We start from the raw sequence: 19,864 nt of genomic DNA on the forward strand, positions 1-19,864 counted from the left end.
GTATTATTATAGAGGGGAAAAATAGGGAGAGAGAGAGAGAGAGAGAGAGGGAGAATCCAACCAGGAGACTAGCATACTTTTAATAACTACTTCATTATTATATAATTTATATATTGCACACACATTAAACCACTGTATTTATGTTTTAAAATTATAACTATATCACACAATCCTGTAACTAGAGAATTATAATTCATAGCAAGCTTTCAACCTAAATATAAGTATACAATAATTAGCTTTTGGTAGCATCTAGATCCTTCATCCCATCAAGAACATTTCTGTTCTTTCCACTTAACTAAAGAAAACTTCAGTACTCACTCAGAAGCCGAGCAAATCCAAAATCACAGAGTTTAATCACAGAATGTTTTGTGATGAGGATATTTTCGGGCTTCACATCTCTGTGTATGCACTAGTAACAAAAACATTGTGAAAAAGTAATTATGCCAAATGGCACAAATAAAACTTTTTTTTCTGGTACTGGAGTAGTGCTCAGGGGCTGCCATACTGCTGAGCCACACCTTCAGCCCTAAAACACATGAATATTTAGTAAATATTGCATAATTGAACAATCACTTGACTTTCTCATTGTCTTGTTGAGTAAGACGAAACAGCAGCCTAAAATATATCAAATTCCATTCTATAGTCTGAATCGTCCCTCAAATTCTTTTTTTTCCAAATTCTTTTTTTAACTTAAATATTAAAAAAAAGTCTTTGAGTAGTTGTAAAAAGGGGTTTCAATACAACTTCTCAGATGAATACAATGCATCTCACCTCTTTACCCTCAAAGTCTTTTTTTTTTTGCCAGTCCTGGGGCTTGAACTCAGGGCCTTGAGCTTCTTTTGCTCAAGGCTAGCACTCTACCACTTGAGCCACAGCTCTACTTCTGGCCTTTTCTGTTTATATGGTACTGAGAAAACAAACCCAGGGCTTCATGCATGCTAGGCAAGCACTCTACCCCTAAGCCACATTCCCAGCCCAACCCTCAAATTCTTGAAGAACCCAGAAGGACCAGTAGGATAAACAGCAAAATGAAAATAGGGGCACTAGGCAGTGAATAAAAATACAAGACACTCAGATTTGAATTTCAGATAAACAGCCATTTCTTTCCCCCTGGAAAGTTGGTGCGTAAGCAAAATTCACAGCTGAGTGGCTGAGATCAGTTGGCCTGGTAAACAGGACAAGCCCAGAGCCTGCTGAGATAAGCTGAAGGGCGGGCTGCAGGAGCTAGCCTAGAGATCTGCCTCCCAGCTGCCATTTGTCCTGACAAGATAAACAAGAGCCACAGCAGCCTCACCCTCTTGGGAGAGTCACTAGATGTCAGCGCTGTCCCACACACATCAAATACTCTTGGCTCCACATCCAGCCCTGGGGGATGTGACTCAACTCCATAATTTAGACTCAAATCACCTGGTTTTCAGAACACAGGCTACATTCCTTCACAGGGCAAAATTGGAGAGAAAGAATGCTTGACTTAAAAAAAAAAAATTCAAATGACAATGTCCTTGGCAAAAAAATCCAAACAACAACTTCACTAACAACAACATGAAAAAAAAAAAATTCCAGATCAAAATACTATGCTGAACTCCCATGATCTTCTCCTCTCTGTTGTTTTCCACTTCAGGGAAATGTTGGGTTTTCTCCAATCTGAATCGCTGTTGGCCTTTTTACAATCTGGAAAGAAGAAGGAGGTCTTCTTGGGCCTAACCAGTTTTCACTCCAAAGGCATCTTTAAGTTGAGAGATAAATCTCACTAATTCTTCCCTCATGGGTATTTATTATTCTGTAAAACTTGAGGGGAGGCATTAAAAAAAAAAATGTAATTGAAATCTCTCTGGCTGTCAGGAATGAATGATCCTGAGGGCTCGAATTCATTCCCCAGGGGCTTCACAGCATTGCTATAAATGGGCACATCCACGAATATCATGATGACATATGATCAGAAGACTTGTAACCAAGAATGTGCTCCCATTCTGTTCTGGGAATTCTTTCTAAGTTTCGGTACCCTCCCCCACTGATAATGTGGAGCCTAAACAGCATCTGGGGCTCCCCAGAGAGCCGTGGTATGCATTACATTTGTCTTCTGCTCTCAGATCTCCCCCACACCAGGCCTTTCGTCTCCCTTTCTCCTAAAACCTGCTGGCAGAATAGTGCTAACATCACTCAAATGACTAACAATGGAAAGTGCCCACACTTTCTGATGTACAATGGTAACTTTTTTTTTTCCAGTGTTGGGGACAGAATCCAGCACTCATGCATACTAAATATGCATGCTCCTCCTCTGAGCTACCCTCCCACCTGACCAGGAGTCTAGCCTTCAGCTAATGATGACTCAGTCAGGAGAGGGGCTGAAGGCTCTCATATTTTTTTCCTTCTTTCTTGAAAAAACAAAAAAAACCTTTGGGACAGACAGGCCAGGAACAGGATTTAGCTCTACAAGTTCAACCCCTTAGGAGCTAGCAGGTGGTAGAATAACAAGATTGCAGCTAAAGTGCACTTATGGAAACTTCAGCATCCAGAACTTCTTTTCTTCTTTGTCTTCCTCTGCTGTGGACTGAAGCCAGGGCCATGTGTATGCAGGGCAGGCTCTCTACTACTGAAGCTGACCCCTGCTCTCTGTGTGTAATGAAGGCAGTACTGTATTGGAGGGAGCAGCAGGCTTGCAGCATCTGAAAACTCAAGCTACCATGAAACAAGTATGCTATGCCTCTGCCCCAGCCCAGTTGTGCCTGGGTTTTGTAGAGCCTAAGCAAAAAGGTATATCTCAATTAGGATTTTTATCCTCTTCCACCAACCTGGGCTTGTGAAACTTGGAGTGAACAATTCTATCTACAAAAATTGGATATAAACTTTGTACCAGGCTCCACCTAGCTTAAAGACAGGCATCTGCTTTTTCAAGGGAGATCAGGAAACTTACATTGTGTTTGTGGCAAAAATTGACAGCTTGCAGTGTCTGCCAAGTTATACTCCTCACAAGATTTTCTGGTACCCTAGAAAAATAAAGAGAAACACAAACACACACACATTAGTGCAGTCATGGAATTTAGCTCAAGATGAGAAAAAATAAACTAAGATAGGCTTTGGTAATAATAACAATAAAAAAATCCAAGGCAACAGAATCATTCCAAAGTGTTAAGAATGCATAACCAGAATATTGTTGAGTTCTGGGGACATGTCTTTGTTTTTTATTTGTCAGTCATGGGTCTGGACACTGCCCCTGAGCTCTTTTGCTCAAGACTAGCACCCTACCACTCTGAGCCACAGCTCCATTCCCAGCTTTCTGGTGGTTAATTGGAGATAAGAGTCTCACAGGCTTTCCTGCCCTAACTGGCTTCAAACCACGATCCTCAGATATCAGCCTCAGGAATAGCTAGGATTACAGGTGTAAGACACCAGAACCCAGTCTAACATATCTTTTGACAGGGAGAAACTATGCAAACAAGTGCTTTCCACAAGAAGTACAACAGGCTTTAGTGTCTCCTCACTCAAGCCTTGCATAGCACTGGAAACTTGGGCTCCATTTCTACTACCTTTTTTGGTCTGGCCATATGTGTTTTTTTAAAAATTTTTATTAACATATTAGTTGAACAATGATATTTCCACATACATATACAATATATCTCAATTAAACTCGATCCTCTAATCATTTTCCTTTTTCTTTCTCCCTGCTTTCTCTCTCTCTCTCTGTTTTTTCTTCCTTTCTTCCATTCTTCCTTTCTTTCTCTCTCTTCTTCCTTTCTCTTTCTCCTTCCCTCCCTCCCTCCCTTCCTTTCTTTCCTTCCTTCTTTCTTTTCTCTCTCTCTTTCTCTCTTTCTCTCTCTCTCTTTCTTTCTTTCTTTCTTTCTTTCTTTCTTTCTTTCTTTCTTTCTTTCTTTCTTTCTTTCTTTCTTTCTTTCTTTCTTTCGTGCCTGTCCTGAGGCTTGAATCCAGTGCCTGGGTTTTTTTTGTTTTCTCAAGGCTAGTGCTCTACCACTTGAACCATGCCTTCACTTACAGCTTTTTATTAGTTAATTGGAGATAAGAATCTCACAGGCGTTTCTGCCTAGGCTAGCTTCGAACCTCAGATCTGCTCCTCAGATCTGGCATTTTCTCTGCCTTCTTTTTTTAAAAAACATATTATTATTATTATTATCTTTAAGTAGTTGTACAAAGAAGTTCCCATTCTACAAAACAGCATATGAATACAAAATATCTGACAACATTGTCACCCATTGCTCCTACTTCATCCCTTCTATCACTTTTCTTTTCTTTCTTTTTTTTAAAATTGAGATTAGGTGATTACATAAATTTCAGATATTTCACAGTATTGTAGAATAGTGATACGTAGCTAAAGTCACAAACACATTTTAACCTTCACAAGGCAAATTGTCATTATCATAGTCTATAAAGTTTGTGAGTTCTATGAGCTTTGACAATACAATTATTTCTTTCACATCAGGTGATGGTCACATTTCTTTCCTTTTGCTTAGTGTAAGCTGTTCCCTCTTTCCCTCTCATTCCTCCCTTCCCATCGCTGTCTTTGGGTTGCTTAGTTCTTTTTCTTCTATGTCCAGTGGAGCTGATGGGCCCCTTTGTTGTATGTCATCCTGTTTCCCACTTATTCTGCGTTTCCTCCTGGCTTCCCTCCATTGCACGCATATATATATGTCATATATATGGTCAAGAACATGGGGTCATTTAGCAATGATATGACAAAATGAGTGGCTGTCCTTTGTTTCTCAAGTTCTGTTTACTTTGTCATATTTCCTTGCACTTTGGCTTTAGCATCTACATATCACGGAGACCATGTGCCATTTGTCTCTTTGTTCTTGGCTTACTTCACTCAAAATAATCTGCTCTAGTTCCATCCATTTCCCTGCAAATGCCATTATTTTGTCCTTTCTAATGGCTGCATAATATTCCATTGTATATAGGTACCACAATTTTTGGATCCACTTATCAGTAGTGGGGCATCTGGGTTGTTTCCATATCTTGGCTATTGTGAACTGTGCTGTAATAAACATGGAAGTGCATGTTGTCCTTGTATACTGGTTCCTGTTGCTCAGGGTAGATGCCTAGGAATGGTATGGCTGGGTAGTAGGGGAGGTCTATATTTAGCTTTCTGGGGTATCTCCAGACCTCTGCCCAAGTGGTTCTATTAGTATACAATCCACCAGCAATACAATAGGGTTCCTCTTTCTCTGCATCCCCTCCAGTATTTGTCATGAATTTAGGATGTGGGCCATTCTGACTGGGGTAAGGTGGTATCTCAGGGTTGTTTTTATTTGCATTTTCTTTACAGCCAGGGATGATTAACATTTCCTTATGTGTTCCTTTGCCATTTTAATCTCTTCTTCTGAGAAGTCTCTCTTTAGTTTCTTTGCCCATTTCATGATTGGTTTGTTAGATCTGTGAGGGGTTAGTTTCTTGAGTTCCCTGTATATAATGGATATTAGACCCTTGTCTGATATATTGCTGGTAAATATCTTTTTCCAATTAGTTGGCTTTCTTTCTAGTTTGGTTACTATTTCTTTATGCAGAAACTTTTTATTTTAAGGTAGTCCAGTTTATCGAGTCTCTCTCCAATTTGTTGTGACCCTGGGACTCTGTTCAGGAAGTTCCTGCCTGTGCCTATAAGTTCAAGTGTCTCTCTTATTCTGTCCTGCAGTAGTTTCAGAGATTCAGGTTTGATGTTAAGGTCTTTTGTCCATTTTTGAGTTGATGTTAGTGCATGGTGACAGGCTGGGGTCCACTTTCATTTTTCTGCATGTGGCTGCCCAGTTTTTCCAGCACCAGTAGTTGAAGAGGCTATGATTCTTCCACTGTATGTCTTTGGCTCCTTTGTCAAATATCATCTGACTGTATGTATGCATTGGTCTTCGGGTCTCTTTTTGTGCCAGTACCAAGTTCTCTGCCTTCTTAAAACAATGTCAAGCCCAGTGATGGCGGCTCATGCTTATAATCCCAGCTATTCAGGAGCCAGCCTGGGCAGGAAAGTCTGTGAGACTCCACTTTCAGCTTTTTGGTGCTTACTTGGAGATACGGGCCTCTCTGATTTGTCTACTTGGGCTCAGATCTTGAGATCTCAGTTTTCTGAGTAACTACAAGCATGAGCCACTAGAACCCAGTTAGGTTTTACTGCTTTTATGAATCAAACATTGAATGACATTGTTGTGGGCCTCAGCCAAAACAAGCAAGTAGAATAAGAGGGAAACTCCTGAGTAGTTGAGCTAAAGGTGACCACAAAAAAAGCTACTTGTAGCCCCTGGGAGAGGACACAGGGCCACTGTTGTCACACACCAGATGGTCAGGAAATCCTTTCAAGCAGAGGAGAGGATGCTGGTAGAGAATGGGATACCAGGGAGGAAATGTAGAGGCCACCTCCAGGAAGAAAGGCAGGACAGTTCTAGATCAAGATCACATCCTGGGCTTACGCCACTCCTCTGCTAATTGTCTTCCTTCTTTTAGTGGCATACAGGCACAAATGCTGGAAACCTCACCTGCCACAAAAGAAGCCTAGAATAATGCAGCTAAGAAGGGGACAGCCATGCTCCTCCAGCCTTCACCTTTTGCCAGAGAAAATAGGATATGTCTTAGCTTGGTGCTGGTAGCTTATGCCTGAACCCTAGCCTCTTCGGAGGCTGAGATCTGAGGATTGGGATTCAAAGCCATTCTAGGCAGACTGGAATACTTGGGATTCTTATCTACAATTCCAGCAAAATGCCTGGAGTGGAGATGTGGCTCTAGTGATAGAGAGATAGCATTAGCAAAAAAAACTAAACAAGAGTGCAAGGCCCTTGAGTTCAAGCCCCAATATTGGGATACACACACACACACACACACACACACACACACACACACACACACAGACTATATCTTGATAGTTCAGTGAATTAAGTAGGAATATAAAGTTACCAATGCCAGTAAACTTTAGTCTCTAAAACATTTGCCAAAAGAAATTATGCAAAAGGAGTATTTGAAAGTGAATTATAATAGCCTATCAGTATTCATGTTCCTCTGATGCTGAGTGAATTATTACACAATTCTCAAATGTAGAAATTCTGTTCAGACCATACACTCTAGCAACTCCCTTCCCTCCTTTATTATTAACTTCTCTAGAACATGAGAGCCTCAGACTGTAAGAGCTAAAAGTCTCAGACTATAAGATTCTCCCTCCTCCTGCCTCCTTTTGGTTCTGGTACTGGTGCTTAAACTCAGGGCTTGAGTGTTATTCCTCAGTTTTCCTTTTTGCTCAATGCTAATACTCTACCACTTGAACCCAGCTCCACTTCCAGCTTTTTTTCCACTTTCTTTCTTTTTTTTTTTTTTTTTGGTCCATATGGGGCCTGAACTCTGGGCCTGGGCTCTGTCCCTCAGCTCTTCAGCTCAAGGCTAGCACACTACCACTTGAGCCACAGCACCACTTCCGGCTTTTTCTGCTTATGTGGTACTGAGGAATCGAACCCAGGGTCTCATGGCTCCCTACCTCTGAGCCACCCTCCTAGCCCATCAGCTTTTCTTTTTCTGGTTAATTTGACTGGCTTCAAACTTTGATCCTCAGGTCTCAGCCTCCTGAGTAGCTAGGATGATAGCTGTGAGCCACAGGAGCCTGGCTGTAAGATCACTTTTGATTGCAACACTCTGAGATGGTAAGAGATTTTCACTGAGCTGGAAGAAAGTTATAACCATAGACAAGGAGAGAAATAGAATCTGTTCTGAGATGAGGGGCTGGAATTGGAGCTATGTGTGTATAGTAAGATACATGTCTATGCATATTAAGAAAGAAAGAAGATGGTGCTCACTAGACATCTAAGGGAAGACTTTGAGCGAGCAACTCTGAATTCAAAAAAAAGGCTAGGCTAGACACATAAGCGTGAGAAGTACATGCATACTGTGTATTTAGTGCCTGGGACTAGATTAAAGAGTAAGGCAGATGAGATCTTAAAAGTTCTGGGCTCTTCAACCTCCCAAGGTCTTAAAGAGGACAGGACTGAGCTGAGCACAGAGTGAACCAAGATCACATGGGAGAGAGGGCACAGTCACAGAACCCAACTGAACAAATGCTCCAATGGAGTTCTGAATTAAGATGACAGACTGTAGGGAGGCACTGATGGCTTATGCCTGTAAGGCTAGCTACTTAGGTGGCTAAGATCTGAGGATCATGGTTCAAAGCCATCCTGGGAAGACAAATCCGAGAGACTCTTATCTCCAATTACCCACCACAGGGGGAGGGATGGTTCAAGTCGGGAAGAAGCAGTTGAGAGCAAAAACGCCAAAATAAGAATACAAGGCCCTGTGTTCAAGCCCTACTATCAGCATATATACCAAAAAGCTGACAGATGGAACAAGCTTGTCTGATTGAATTCCCTTCTCAAACCTGACTAGAATATACTGAAGACATTTTTTTCTAAAGGATAAACATCCACAAGCTGGGCACTGGTAGCTCACTGGATAGGAAAGTCTGTGAAACTCTGATCTCCACTAAACTATCAAAAAAACTGAAAGTAGAGCTGTGGTTAGACTGCTAGCCTTGAGCAAAAGGCCTGGGGCAAGGCCCAGGCTTGAGTTCAAGCCTCAGGACTGGCACAAAACAAACAACAAACCCTCACGAGAATGGTAAGTGACTTGACAGATCCTAGAAAGCTGAAACCTAAGCCAGGAAAGGAACATGGATAACTAACCAATTTATTCCCCCTCAGCCCCACCCTTGAAGCTCTTCAGAAGGTTCAGCTCTTTGTGGAGCTGGGCTGTAAGAAGGAAGGTTGAAATTTTACTTAGAAACAAATCCTTAGATTTACTTTTAACCAATAGGGAGCACTCTTTCTCCTGCCTGGAGGAAGACTGCAGCTTTGGTTTCTGAAATGGGGACATCTGGCAGAGGGGACACTGTTCTGAAAACAAGATCACATGAGTATTCACATACCAACAGCTTTGCGGTGCTCTTTCCTCCCAGGCTGGGAGGAAGCTGGCAGCCAGTTACTCCCTAGGTAAAATATTGGAGGGGGCAGGCTCAGGAGCAAAGATCTGGAGGTTCTGACAGTAGGGTCCCTTCAGTAAATGACCTAGTCACACAACTGACTGCACGGTGAAGCTCAGAGCTTCTATGCTTAGCCATAAGCACACAACTGAAATTTACATGATGCTCAAGAGAAGCCCGTAAGAAAAAAAAAATTCAGAGGTGGATTCAAGGCCAAGATGGGTTCCAAAGTGAGAGAGTGTCACAAAAAGAGAAGGAACAAGAAAAGAAAAGCAAAAAAAAGAAGGAAAAGAAGAGAAGTAATAAAAAAGAGAGCAAAACAGAAGAAAAGCAACTTAAACATCTTGAAAAATCATTAAAATACTAAAAAGCCAACTCCCAAACAATAGCAGGTCAAGGAAACAAAGGATAGGAGAGAAATAAAATGATTATACATTTTTTTTTCCTCAGGAAAGGTCCACTAAGTGCCAGTGAAACAGATGAAAACCAAGGTCAGTGATTTTCATAATCTGAAACTATTATAACATAGAGAAAAATTTCTGGAAATAAAAAATAAAGAAAGGAAAGAAAGAAAAAAAGAAGAAGAAATATGACTTTTTAAAGGAGCAGAAAATAGAATTGCATCAGACTTCTTAACAACACAGAAGATGGAAGGCCTTAAAACAATGTCTTCCAGGGCTGGGAAGGTGGCTCAGTGGTAGAGCGCTTGCCTTGCATGCATGAGGTCCTGGGTTTGATTCCTCAGCACCACATAAGCAAAAAGAAAAAAGCCAGAAGTAGCGCGGTGGCTCAAGTGGTAGAGCGCTAGCCTTGAGCTGAAGAGCTGAGGGACAGTGCCCAGGCTCAGAGTTCAGGCCCCACGACCAGACCCAAGAATAAAAAATAAAAAAAAAACAATGTCTTCCAAATGTGATTACACTCAAATTTTAAAAAGTCTGTATTATTTACTTAGACTCTTAACACCAAATCAAAGAGATTCTACATAAAAAGAAATTTTTTTTAAAGCAGGAAGTGGTGCTGTGGCTCAAAGTGGTAGAGCACTAGCCTTGAGCAAAAATGCTCACAGGTAGTACCTAAGCCCCAAGTTCAAGGCAACAGGACCCAAAACCACCACCACCAACAACAAAGGAATGCCTTCCAAAGCTTGAAGGAATGTTTTACCCAATCAACAACCACACACACACACACACACACACACACACACACACACACCAGCTACATGCAAACAAAATATGCTGAAGTGTGAGAATAAATAGTTTGTACCTTTCCTCTCTTTCTCAGAAAGCCTCTGCAGGATATATTCCACCAAAAAAAAAAAAAGAGTAGCAAAATGAAAGATGCCAGGAAATGGAGAAAGCAGAGCTCTGGAAGATGGGGAGGGAGATAACAGGACAATTGCATTTCAGGCATGGAAAGCAGCCTGTCCAGACGGAACAGCGTGACTCAAGAGCCAGGCATGTTGAAGACCGTCATCATCATGACCTCTGCCTTACATCATCTTAAACAAATAGAAAAAGATGTAAGAAACTTAAGAGCTTTGGAAAAGCTGAGATGGTTGTCCAAGTCCCACAGACTAAGGTTGTTTTCTCCCTCTCCCCCCCATCCCATGGGTCATAGGACTTGAACTCAGGGCCTGAGTTTTATCTCTGAGCAATTTCACTCAAGGCTAGTGCTCTACCACTTTGAGCCACAGTGCCACCTCTGGTTTTCTGGTGGTTAATTGCAGATCAGAGCCTCACAGGCTTTCCTGCCCAGGGTGGCTTTGAACCACGATCTTCAGATCTTAGCCTCTTGAGTAGCTAGGATTATAGGCGTGAGCCACTGGGCTCAGCTACAGGTTGATGTTTTTTAAAGCCATAATCAATGCTGATGAGGCTGAGCAGCTCACTTTATTCTGCGGGATTGGTGTCCACAATCGTAAACGGTGATCTTTTGGGGCTTCGTGGCAGAGGATAGGAGGGAAGGAACTCAACTCTCTTTCATTTTCTACCCAAAGGCAAGTTCTTTCCTCAGGGGAACCACACAGAAGCGGAGATTTGGTCTCTGAAATAAGATGGGGTTGTGCTTTTCCCCTGGGTCAGGTCTTTTCTGCCATAGGATTAAGCGATTAAACTGTAGATCAGACACGTCCCAAGTTCCTCTACCTCAGAAACAGTGTGCAGAAGAAGTTGCCTGGATTGACAACTCCCCAGATATAGAAATGGAGATGTAAGCAAGCTCTGAGGAAATCAAGCAAGGCCATTTCCTTTCTTTTCTGTCCCAAACCCACATGGAAAGGGCATGGGAAGACGGGCCTTCCTTCCATAGACAAGTGGTATTATTTGAGATTTTCAATTCAGTTGCCCTATTGAAAGCTCCAGTTATTCCTTGGGATCCCACTGGGATTTAGGTCAGTTCTGCAGAGGTCTTCCTTCTAAGGGGGGATGGAATGCAAGCCGTCTGCCAATGGGTAGCCGTGGAAGGAGGCGGCTCCTGAGTCCTCCACCAGTGTGAATGCCCTGCAGTCACTCTGGCTACCTTGGGGATTTGTCTTTCCTCAGGAATCTAAAGGGTTTCAATCGCTTGACTCCAAGGAGGCATGAGGGTTAGAGGATGTATCATTAGACAATTCTGCAATCAGCCAGGTGCTGTGGCTCATGCCTGTAATCCTAACTACTGAGGAGAAATAGGATCTGAAGATCGTGGTTCAAAGCCAGACCAGGCAGGAAAGTCCATGAGACTCCTATCTCCAATAAACTACTCAGAAAAAGCAAGACGTGGTGCTGTGTCTTAAGTGGTAGAGCACTAGCAGGCTCAGGGGCAGTGCCCGGACCAAATTTAAGCCCCAGGACTGGCAAAAAAATTTTTTTAAGTCTTCAGTCTTGATTTCCGTGTGACAATAGCATCTTTTTCACCAATTAAAGTCAGATGTGCTTGAAAAAAATTAATTAAGTAAAACCAGAAAAAGGAAAACAAGAAACCCAGAAAGTAATAATTCCAACTGTAGAGCTGTGCAGAGGAGTTTCCAGGGATGGCAGCAGAGAGAAATCCCAGGAAGACAACTGGACAGCAGTCCTTGGGGATGAGCCAGACAGAAGGCAAAGGAGGCTGTGCAGAGGAGTTTCCAGGGATGGCAGCAGAGAGAAATCCCAGGAAGACAACTGGACAGCAGTCCTTGGGGATGAGCCAGACAGAAGGCAAAGGAGGCCTAAAGGCAGGTCGTTGCCAAGGAAGAAAATGGAACAAATGCATTACTTAATGTGGTCAAACGGAAGTATATTGAGAGGTTATTAGGAAGAGTGGGGAAAACAGTAGTAGGGGCTTTAGAATGTTAAGCAAACTTAAGCAAATCCTAATTTGGAAAAAGTACAAAAGGAAGCTACTACATGGTTCAAAGCTCAGTGATAAGTAAGATTGTTATGATTGTGATAATAATAGGAATAGTGAATAGTGACTTAATAGTGTAACTATTAAGATTAGGGTGGGGAAAGAGAGGGGAGTCTAGGAGAGGTAAATCTTGGCTGGGAGGCATAGCTTAAGTGGTCAAGTGCCAACCATGAGCAAGAAAGTTAAGTGAGAGCATGAGGCTCTGAGTTCAAGCCCTGGCACTTGTAAAAAATAAAATAAAATACAAAGATAAATAGGGAGGTGAAATCTTCTTGTATCAAAGCAGGAAGTCTGAAATGTGTAAGAGCAGACACGTTAAGAAATATCAGGAAGCCACTCTTCTGACATTACATTATATGACTGGATTTGATTTGCTAAAAATGTTGCTAAGAACTTGTCACATGCTGAAGTTCATGAGAAATAGTCACCTCTCACTCTCTTGTTTTGAAATGTGGTTTAAGTATCAGAAGAGAATAGCCTCAAAAATGATTTGGGAAAAATGTTCCTCTTTCTAGAAGAATTTAAGGAGAGTTGTTATTGCTTCTATGTTTGTGAGAAACCAACATAAAATATTTTAATAATAGAATCTTTGTTGACATTGCCTAGCAGATCAAATATGAAACTAAAGGATAAAGCTTTCGGTACTAGATCACCAATTCACTGCATTTTAGATCTGGTCTCCTTAAACTTTAACTTGTCCCAATCACTCATTTTTACATGGGAGCCTTAGTCAACCTCCCCAGGTTGGTTTAATCTCAGATACCCACTACTCTGAATGTACATTCCAAGTTTTATTTCTTTCTTTCTTTCTTTCTTTTTTTTTTTTTGGGTCCGGTCGTGGGGCCTGAACTCTGGGCCTGGGCGCTGTCCCTCAGCTCTTCAGCTCAAGGCTAGCACTCTACCACTTGAGCCACAGCGCCACTTCTGGCTTTTTTCTTTTTGCTTATGTGGTGCTGAGGAATCGAACCTAGGGCCTCAGGCATGCAAGGCAAGTGCTCTACCACTGAGCCACCTTCCCGGCCCCCCAAGTTTTATTTCTTATGTATTAAATCTCTAAATACAAACTAGAATCTTTTCCTAAGAACTCCAGAATCTTTGGTTGATACAGTTCAGCAATATTTATTCATTAATGATGAGCAAAAATTTGAAACTGCATTTAAAGTAGATTAGAGAATTAAACAAATGAGTATAATGGAAAGGAACTTTTTTTGGTTTTGTTTTGTTTTTGGGTGCTGGTCTTGGGACTTGAACTCAGGGTCTGATGCTGTCCTTAAGCTTTTTTGCTTAAGGCTAGTGCTCTACCACTTGAGCCAGAGTTACACTTCTGGCATTTTTGATGGTTAATTGGAGATTAGAGTCTCAAAGACTTTCCTGCTCAGGCTGGCTTTGAACCACAGTCCTGAGTACCTAGGATTATAGGCATGAGCTACCAATGCCCGGCTTGGAAAGGAGTTTTTGTTTTGTTTTGTTTTTGCCAGTCCTGGGGCTGGAATTCGGGCCAACGCACTGTCCCTGAGCTTCTTTTGCTCAAGTCTAGCCACTCTACCATTTAAGCCACAGGGCCACTTCTGGCTTTTTCTATGTATGTGGTAATGAGGAATTGAACCCAGGGCTTCATGCATGTTAAGCAAGCACTCTACCACTAAGCCACATTCCCAGCCCTGGAAAATAATTTTTAAGCTGGGTGTGGTGGTGCATTTGGGTAATCTTAAACTGCTCAAGAGGCAGAGGACCAGCCTGGGCAAAACTATTGTTGAGACCCTATGTCAAAAGCAAAAGAGGATTGTATGCAATATAAATGGCACACCATTTGCCTACTAAGTACAAGGTCCTGAGTTCAATCCCAGTATTCTAAAAGAAAGACAAAATAAGAGGAAGAAAGGGGAGGAAGAAAGTCATTTTTTGTGTGTGCTGGTCCTGGGCTTGAACTCAGGGCCTAGACACTATCCTTTAGCTTTTTGGTTAAGACTAGTACTCTACCACTTGAACCACATCTCTATGTCCATTTTTCGGAGATTCATTAGTGATAAGAATCTCACAGATTTTCCTGCCCCAGCCGGCTTCAAACCATAACCCCAGATGTTAGCTTCCTGAGTAGTTAGTATTACAGGCATGAGTCACCAGTACTCTGCTAGTAACTTCTATTTTTAAAACAAACAAGCAATGTTTAAGCTCCAAAAATAAAAGGCTAAGATCTAGTAAGAACAAGTCTTGTTTCTTGAACTTGCTTATTGAATAGTGTTTCATCATTAAATCTGAAATTTGACAAATGATGGCATTTTGTTATTTGGCAAGGAGGAGGTTGCCTGTAATGAATCACACATAGATCTATCTTTCCATATCTACTTTCCTTCCCCCTCAAAAAAAAAAAAAAAAATTTCTACTTCTGGCCACTGGTGGCTTATGCCTTTAATCCTAGCTGCTCAGAAGGCTGCAATCTGAGGATCAAGGTTCAAAGCCAGCCTGGGCTGGAAAGTCTGTGAGATTCTTATCTCCATTTAATCCCAGAAAAGGCCAAGAAGTGGCACTGTGGCTCACGTGGTGGCCTTGAGCAAAAGGAGCTCAAGCCCAGAATTCAAGCCCCAGGACTCCCCCCTCCCCGCCCAAAAAAAGCATATTTTCAGAACTCTAAGCCTCTTTCTTCTTCTTTTGTGCCAGTACTGGGACTTGAACTCAGGCCTTTTTGCTCAAGGCTGGCCCTCTACCACTTAAGCCACAGTTCTACTTTTGGCTTTTTAGTGGTTAGTGGAGATAAGAGTCTCACACTCTTTCCTGCCCAAGCTGGCTTTGAACTAAGATTCTCAGATCTCAGCCTTTGCAATAACTAGGATAATTATAGGCATGAGCCACCATGCCTGGCTTCATCTACCTTTTATTTTCTTCCAAATATACATTTGCTATAGAGAGATAGATGTATGATAAGAGCAATGAGCCCCCCCCCCCCACATTTCCTTTTCACATGTTTGCTTCAGGTTGGGATTTTTTGTCACTTGTAATCAAAGAATTCCTCACTAATACAGCCCACTGTATTGGATGGCATACCATGACTGTTTCCTCATTCAAATTCCTGTTAGTCATGGCCTTTTTAAAAAAAAAAAATCTTTATTTTTAGAGACAGGGTCTTACTATATAGCCCAGGCTGGGCTTCAAATTCTTGATCCTCCAGTCACAGCCTCCTGAGTGCTGAGATTACAGACCTGTGCTACCATACCCGCCTTGTACAGTCCAAGCCATTGTGCTTCTTATGCACAGAACAACTAATATCTGAGAGACTGAAATAGATTCTACCCAAAGGTAGTTTACCAAAAAGAAATCAAGCCTGATGTAGAATGTACTTGCTGGTCTCTTCGTGAAAATAACTATTTATAACTTCTTGCACATATTTTGGGGAATTTCTCTGCTGTCTACCCAGTAGCACCTGTTGCATAGCCATGGGCTATTATTACTTGGTCTTTTTTTTTTTTTTTTGCCAGTCCTGAAGCTTGAACTCAGGGCCTGGGTACTGTCGCTGAACTTCTTTTACTCAAGGCTAGCGCTCTACTACTTGAATCACAGCACCAACTTCTGGCTTTTTGTTTATGTGGCACTGAGGAATTGAACTCAGGGCCTCATGCATGCAAGGCAAGCGCTCTACCACTGAGCCACCTTCCCAGCCCCATTACTTGATCTTTTGTGCTTGTTCTTTTTTGTTTTGTTGTGTGACAGTACTGGGGCTTGAACTCAAGACCTTGTACTCTCTCTTTTTTTTTTTTGGTCCGGTAGTGGGGCCTGAACTCTGGGCCTGGGCACTGTCCCTCAGCTCTTCAGCTCAAGGCTAGCGCTCTACCACTTGAGCCACAATGCCACTTCTGGCTTTTTTCTTTTTGCTTATGTAGTGCTGAGGAATCGAACCCAGGGCCTCATGCATGCAAGGCAAGTGCTCTACCACTGAGCCACCTTCCCAGCCTCTGGACCTTGCACTCTTGCTGGGCTTTTTTTTTTTACTCAAGGCTGGTGCCTTCCTAGTTGAGCCACTTGCAATGGTTCGTTTTGGTTTTTGAGAGAGGGTCTTATCTAAGATGACCTCAGTCTCTCAATCTTCCTACCTCAGCCTTCTTAGTGCTAGGATTATAGGCATGTACCACCAGGCCTGGCTTCTCAGAGTCTTAAAGAGTCATTACTGCTACTGTTCCCACTCAAGTCCTGGCTCATTTTGCTCTGTTGTGCTGTGTGGTCAGTGATGGTCACTCACCCTCTCTGGTACCTGTCGAGCTCATGAAGCACTGTGTGGTCACAATACTCAAACACCAGGTGAAGCCGCCGCCGCCTCCTGAACACTTCCAGGAGATTGACAAGGTTGGGATGCTTGAGTTGCTGAAAACACAGAAGCAAGGGACAATGTGAGTTGTGCCTGTTTTCTCCAACTGGGACCCAATGAATAAAAGCATTTTCCCTTGGGCGTTTCGGGCCTGGAGCTGCAGGAGGCAGGGGCCAGTGACCCCTGACTTTTCTGGATGCATCATTTGTCAGCAACTTTCAAGGAAAACCTGATTATAACCAAGAGGGTTTGTGAAAAGGAAGAACTAAGAAATGTCTAGAGAGGAAAGGAGAAGGAAGCACTCAGTGGTAGAGTGCTTGCCTTGCATGCATGAGGCCCTGGGTTCAATTCCCCAGCACCACATAAGCAAAAAGCAAAAAGCCGGAAGTGGCGCTGTGGCTCAAGTGGTAGAGCGCTAGCCTTGAGCTGAAGAGCTGAGGGACAGCGCCCAGGCCCAAGTTCAGGCCCCACGACTGGACCAAAAAAAATAAAATAAAATAAAATCTAGTCTTCAAAGCTGGATGACTCAAGTATCCCTTCCCACAGCGGTTCAGGGTCTGGATATCTCCATACTCTTCCTCCCCCCTCAAAGAGTAACTCATTCACACTTACTAAGTAATTACTATGTCATATTCCTGTGAAATCTTTATTTAGTAATGACTGTACAATTGCATCTTTTTAGGGTAGTACTAGAGTTTTATTTATTTATTTATTTATTTTGGGGGGTCCGGTCATGGGGCCTGAACTCTGGGCCTCGGCGCTGTCCCTCAGCTCTTCAGCTCAAGGCTAGCGCTCTACCACTTGAGCCACAGTGCCACTTCCACCTTTTTTCTTTTTGCTTATGTGGTGGTGAGGAACCCAGGGTCTCATGCAAGCGCTCTACCACTGAGCCACCTTCCCAACCCCACATACTAGAGTTTTAATTCACGGCGTTGTGCTTGTTAGGCAGGTACTCTACCCTTTGAGACTTGCCCCCAATCCTTTTTTGTTTTCAGTCACTTTTCAGATACAGTCTTGCAGCTTTTTCCCAGGACAAGCTCAAGATCCTCTTACCTGTGCTTCCTGCATAGCTGGAACTATAGGCATGAGCCACTTCACTTAGCTTCTACTTTTAAATTGGGTCCTGATAATTTTCATTTATTTATTTATTTATTTATTTTTCTGTCGTGGGGTTTGAACTCTGGGCCTGGGCGCTGTCCCTAAGCTCTTCAGCTCAAGGCTAGCACTCTACCACTTGAGCTACAGCACCACTTCTGGTTTTCTGGTGGTTTATTGGAGATGAGTTTCACGGACTTTCCTGCTCTAGCTGGCTTTGAATCCTGATCCTCAGATCTCAGCCTCCTGAGTAGCTAGGATTCCAGGTGTGAGCCACTGGCACCGGGCACTTTTTTTTTTTTTCTTTCCCAGCTGGCCTCTGATCTTCACCTCCCAAGTAGCTGGGGTTATAGGCATGAGCCTCTGTACCCAGCCCTTGTTCAATTAAGTGTTTAATATCCTCCAGTGTCAACAGACATCAACAGATAGAATAAATAGTGATAGCACCAAAAAAGAACCAAGATATTAGAGTCTCTGTTCTCCTGTTGACTCAAAGCTCTGTCATTGTCCCTCTGGCTCATGGGCCTTGTGCGTGACAGGCTTTTGAGAGTGAAGTATGAATGCATAGTTAAGATCAGTTTCTTAGGCTGAAGAAGTATTTTCAAGAGAACAAGGGAGGCATTCTTTTGCAGTGACTGCAAGTGTGAGTCTAGAAAAGGTGGGTGGCAAGTGAGGTGGCTTTGGTCAACATAAATCTTCTCTTTTAGCGTCGTGGCCTCTCTGTACATAAACCTATCAAAAATGGGGACTAGGCAGCTGGGCATGGTGGTGGTTCATACCTGTAATCCTAGTTACTTAGAAGTCAGAGCTTTAGGGATTGAAATTCAATGCCAGATCAACAGACGCCATTTCAACCAATGGCATGTGTTGATTACTCCAGCTTTGGGGGAAGCACAATGACTGGGTGCACTGATGCATTTGCCATCCCAGTGATGTAAGTGGAAGGATTGCAGTCCAGGACAACCTGGCCACGAAGTAAAGCCCCCATCCCTAAAATAACCAATCCAACAAGGGCTGGAGATGTGTGGTTCAAGTGGTAGAGCATGGGCTGGGAAGGTGGCTCAGTGGTAGAGTGCTTGCACTGCATGCATGAGGCCCTGGGTTCGATTCCTCAGCACCACATAAGCAGAAAAAAGCTGGAAGTGGTGCTGTAGCTCCAGTGGTAGAGCGCTAGCCTTGAGCTGAAGAGCTGAGGGATAGTGCCCAGGCCCAGAGTTCAGGCCCCATGACCTACCAAAAAAAAAAAATAATACAAAAAAAATCAAGTGGTAGAGCATGTGCCTGGCAAGCATTAAGCCCTGGATTCAATCCATAGTACATATCTCTATCTATCTATCTATCTATCTATCTATCTATCTATCTATCTATCTATCTAATAAAATAAAGGACTCGTATTATAAAAGGCAAAACATCTATAGGAAAGCTTCCTTTCTGTAGGGCATCTTGTTTCACTCACCTAGCAAACCACTACCAGTGATCGTATTATTGCTGTACAATTATGTGTCTGTGCACGCATGCATGCTTGCACATGCACACGTTATTGGAGATTAACTGGTTAATTGGAGATAAGAGTCTCGTGAACTTTCTTATTGGGCTGGCTCTGAACTATGATCCTCAGCCTTTTGAGTAGCTAGGATGATAGGTGTGAGCCATCAGTGTCCAGATGAAAAATCCAACTTCTTAAACTGCATGGTATGTGGTACATTTGTATATTGCTATGACAAAGACACAGAAGTTATTTTTTTCTGTAAAAATCTCTCTGTACTTTCAAGATGAGAAAACTCTGCTCCAAATATTATATAAAAAACATGTCAAATATTCCAAAGCCCATGCCTTAGTCTCTTTGTGTTTCTACACCAAAGTACCTTAGATTGAATAATCTATTAAGCTAGAAATTGATTCCTTTCAGTTCTGGAGACTGAGAAGCTCAAGAGCCAGGTCCCAGCAAAGGCGGTCCAGAAAGGCTCCTCTGTGTCTCACTGCTCTATGCTCACATAGTGGAAGGGAGAAGGGCAAGAGCATTTCCCTCAGCCTTGGCCTTTAATTTATTCTTTGTTTTTCTTTTGTTTTGTTTTGGTCATGTCAGAGACCAAATGCAGTGTCTTGCACATGCTAAGCATGTGCTCTGCCACCGAGCTACATCCTCAGCCCGA

General features: G+C 42.6%; 1 protein-coding gene across 2 annotated transcripts in view; it reads right to left on the reverse strand.

Annotated features, from left to right (window-relative positions):
- Window positions 1–19,864, reverse strand: part of Cdkl1 (cyclin dependent kinase like 1) — a 57,919-nt gene that overhangs the window by 12,312 nt on the left and 25,743 nt on the right. For both annotated transcript variants that reach the window (XM_042677978.1, XM_042677976.1), the window contains exons 3-5: window positions 16,551–16,672; window positions 2,915–2,987; window positions 319–409 (exon numbers count right to left, since the gene is read on the reverse strand). In XM_042677978.1, the coding sequence (XP_042533912.1) occupies window positions 319–409; window positions 2,915–2,987; window positions 16,551–16,672 (286 nt within the window). The remainder of the gene's footprint in view (window positions 1–318; window positions 410–2,914; window positions 2,988–16,550; window positions 16,673–19,864) is intronic.

This window comes from Dipodomys spectabilis, unplaced genomic scaffold (genome assembly GCF_019054845.1).
Source record: "Dipodomys spectabilis isolate Male_0828 unplaced genomic scaffold, ASM1905484v1 ptg000042l, whole genome shotgun sequence".
Classification (NCBI taxonomy): domain Eukaryota; kingdom Metazoa; phylum Chordata; class Mammalia; order Rodentia; family Heteromyidae; genus Dipodomys; species Dipodomys spectabilis.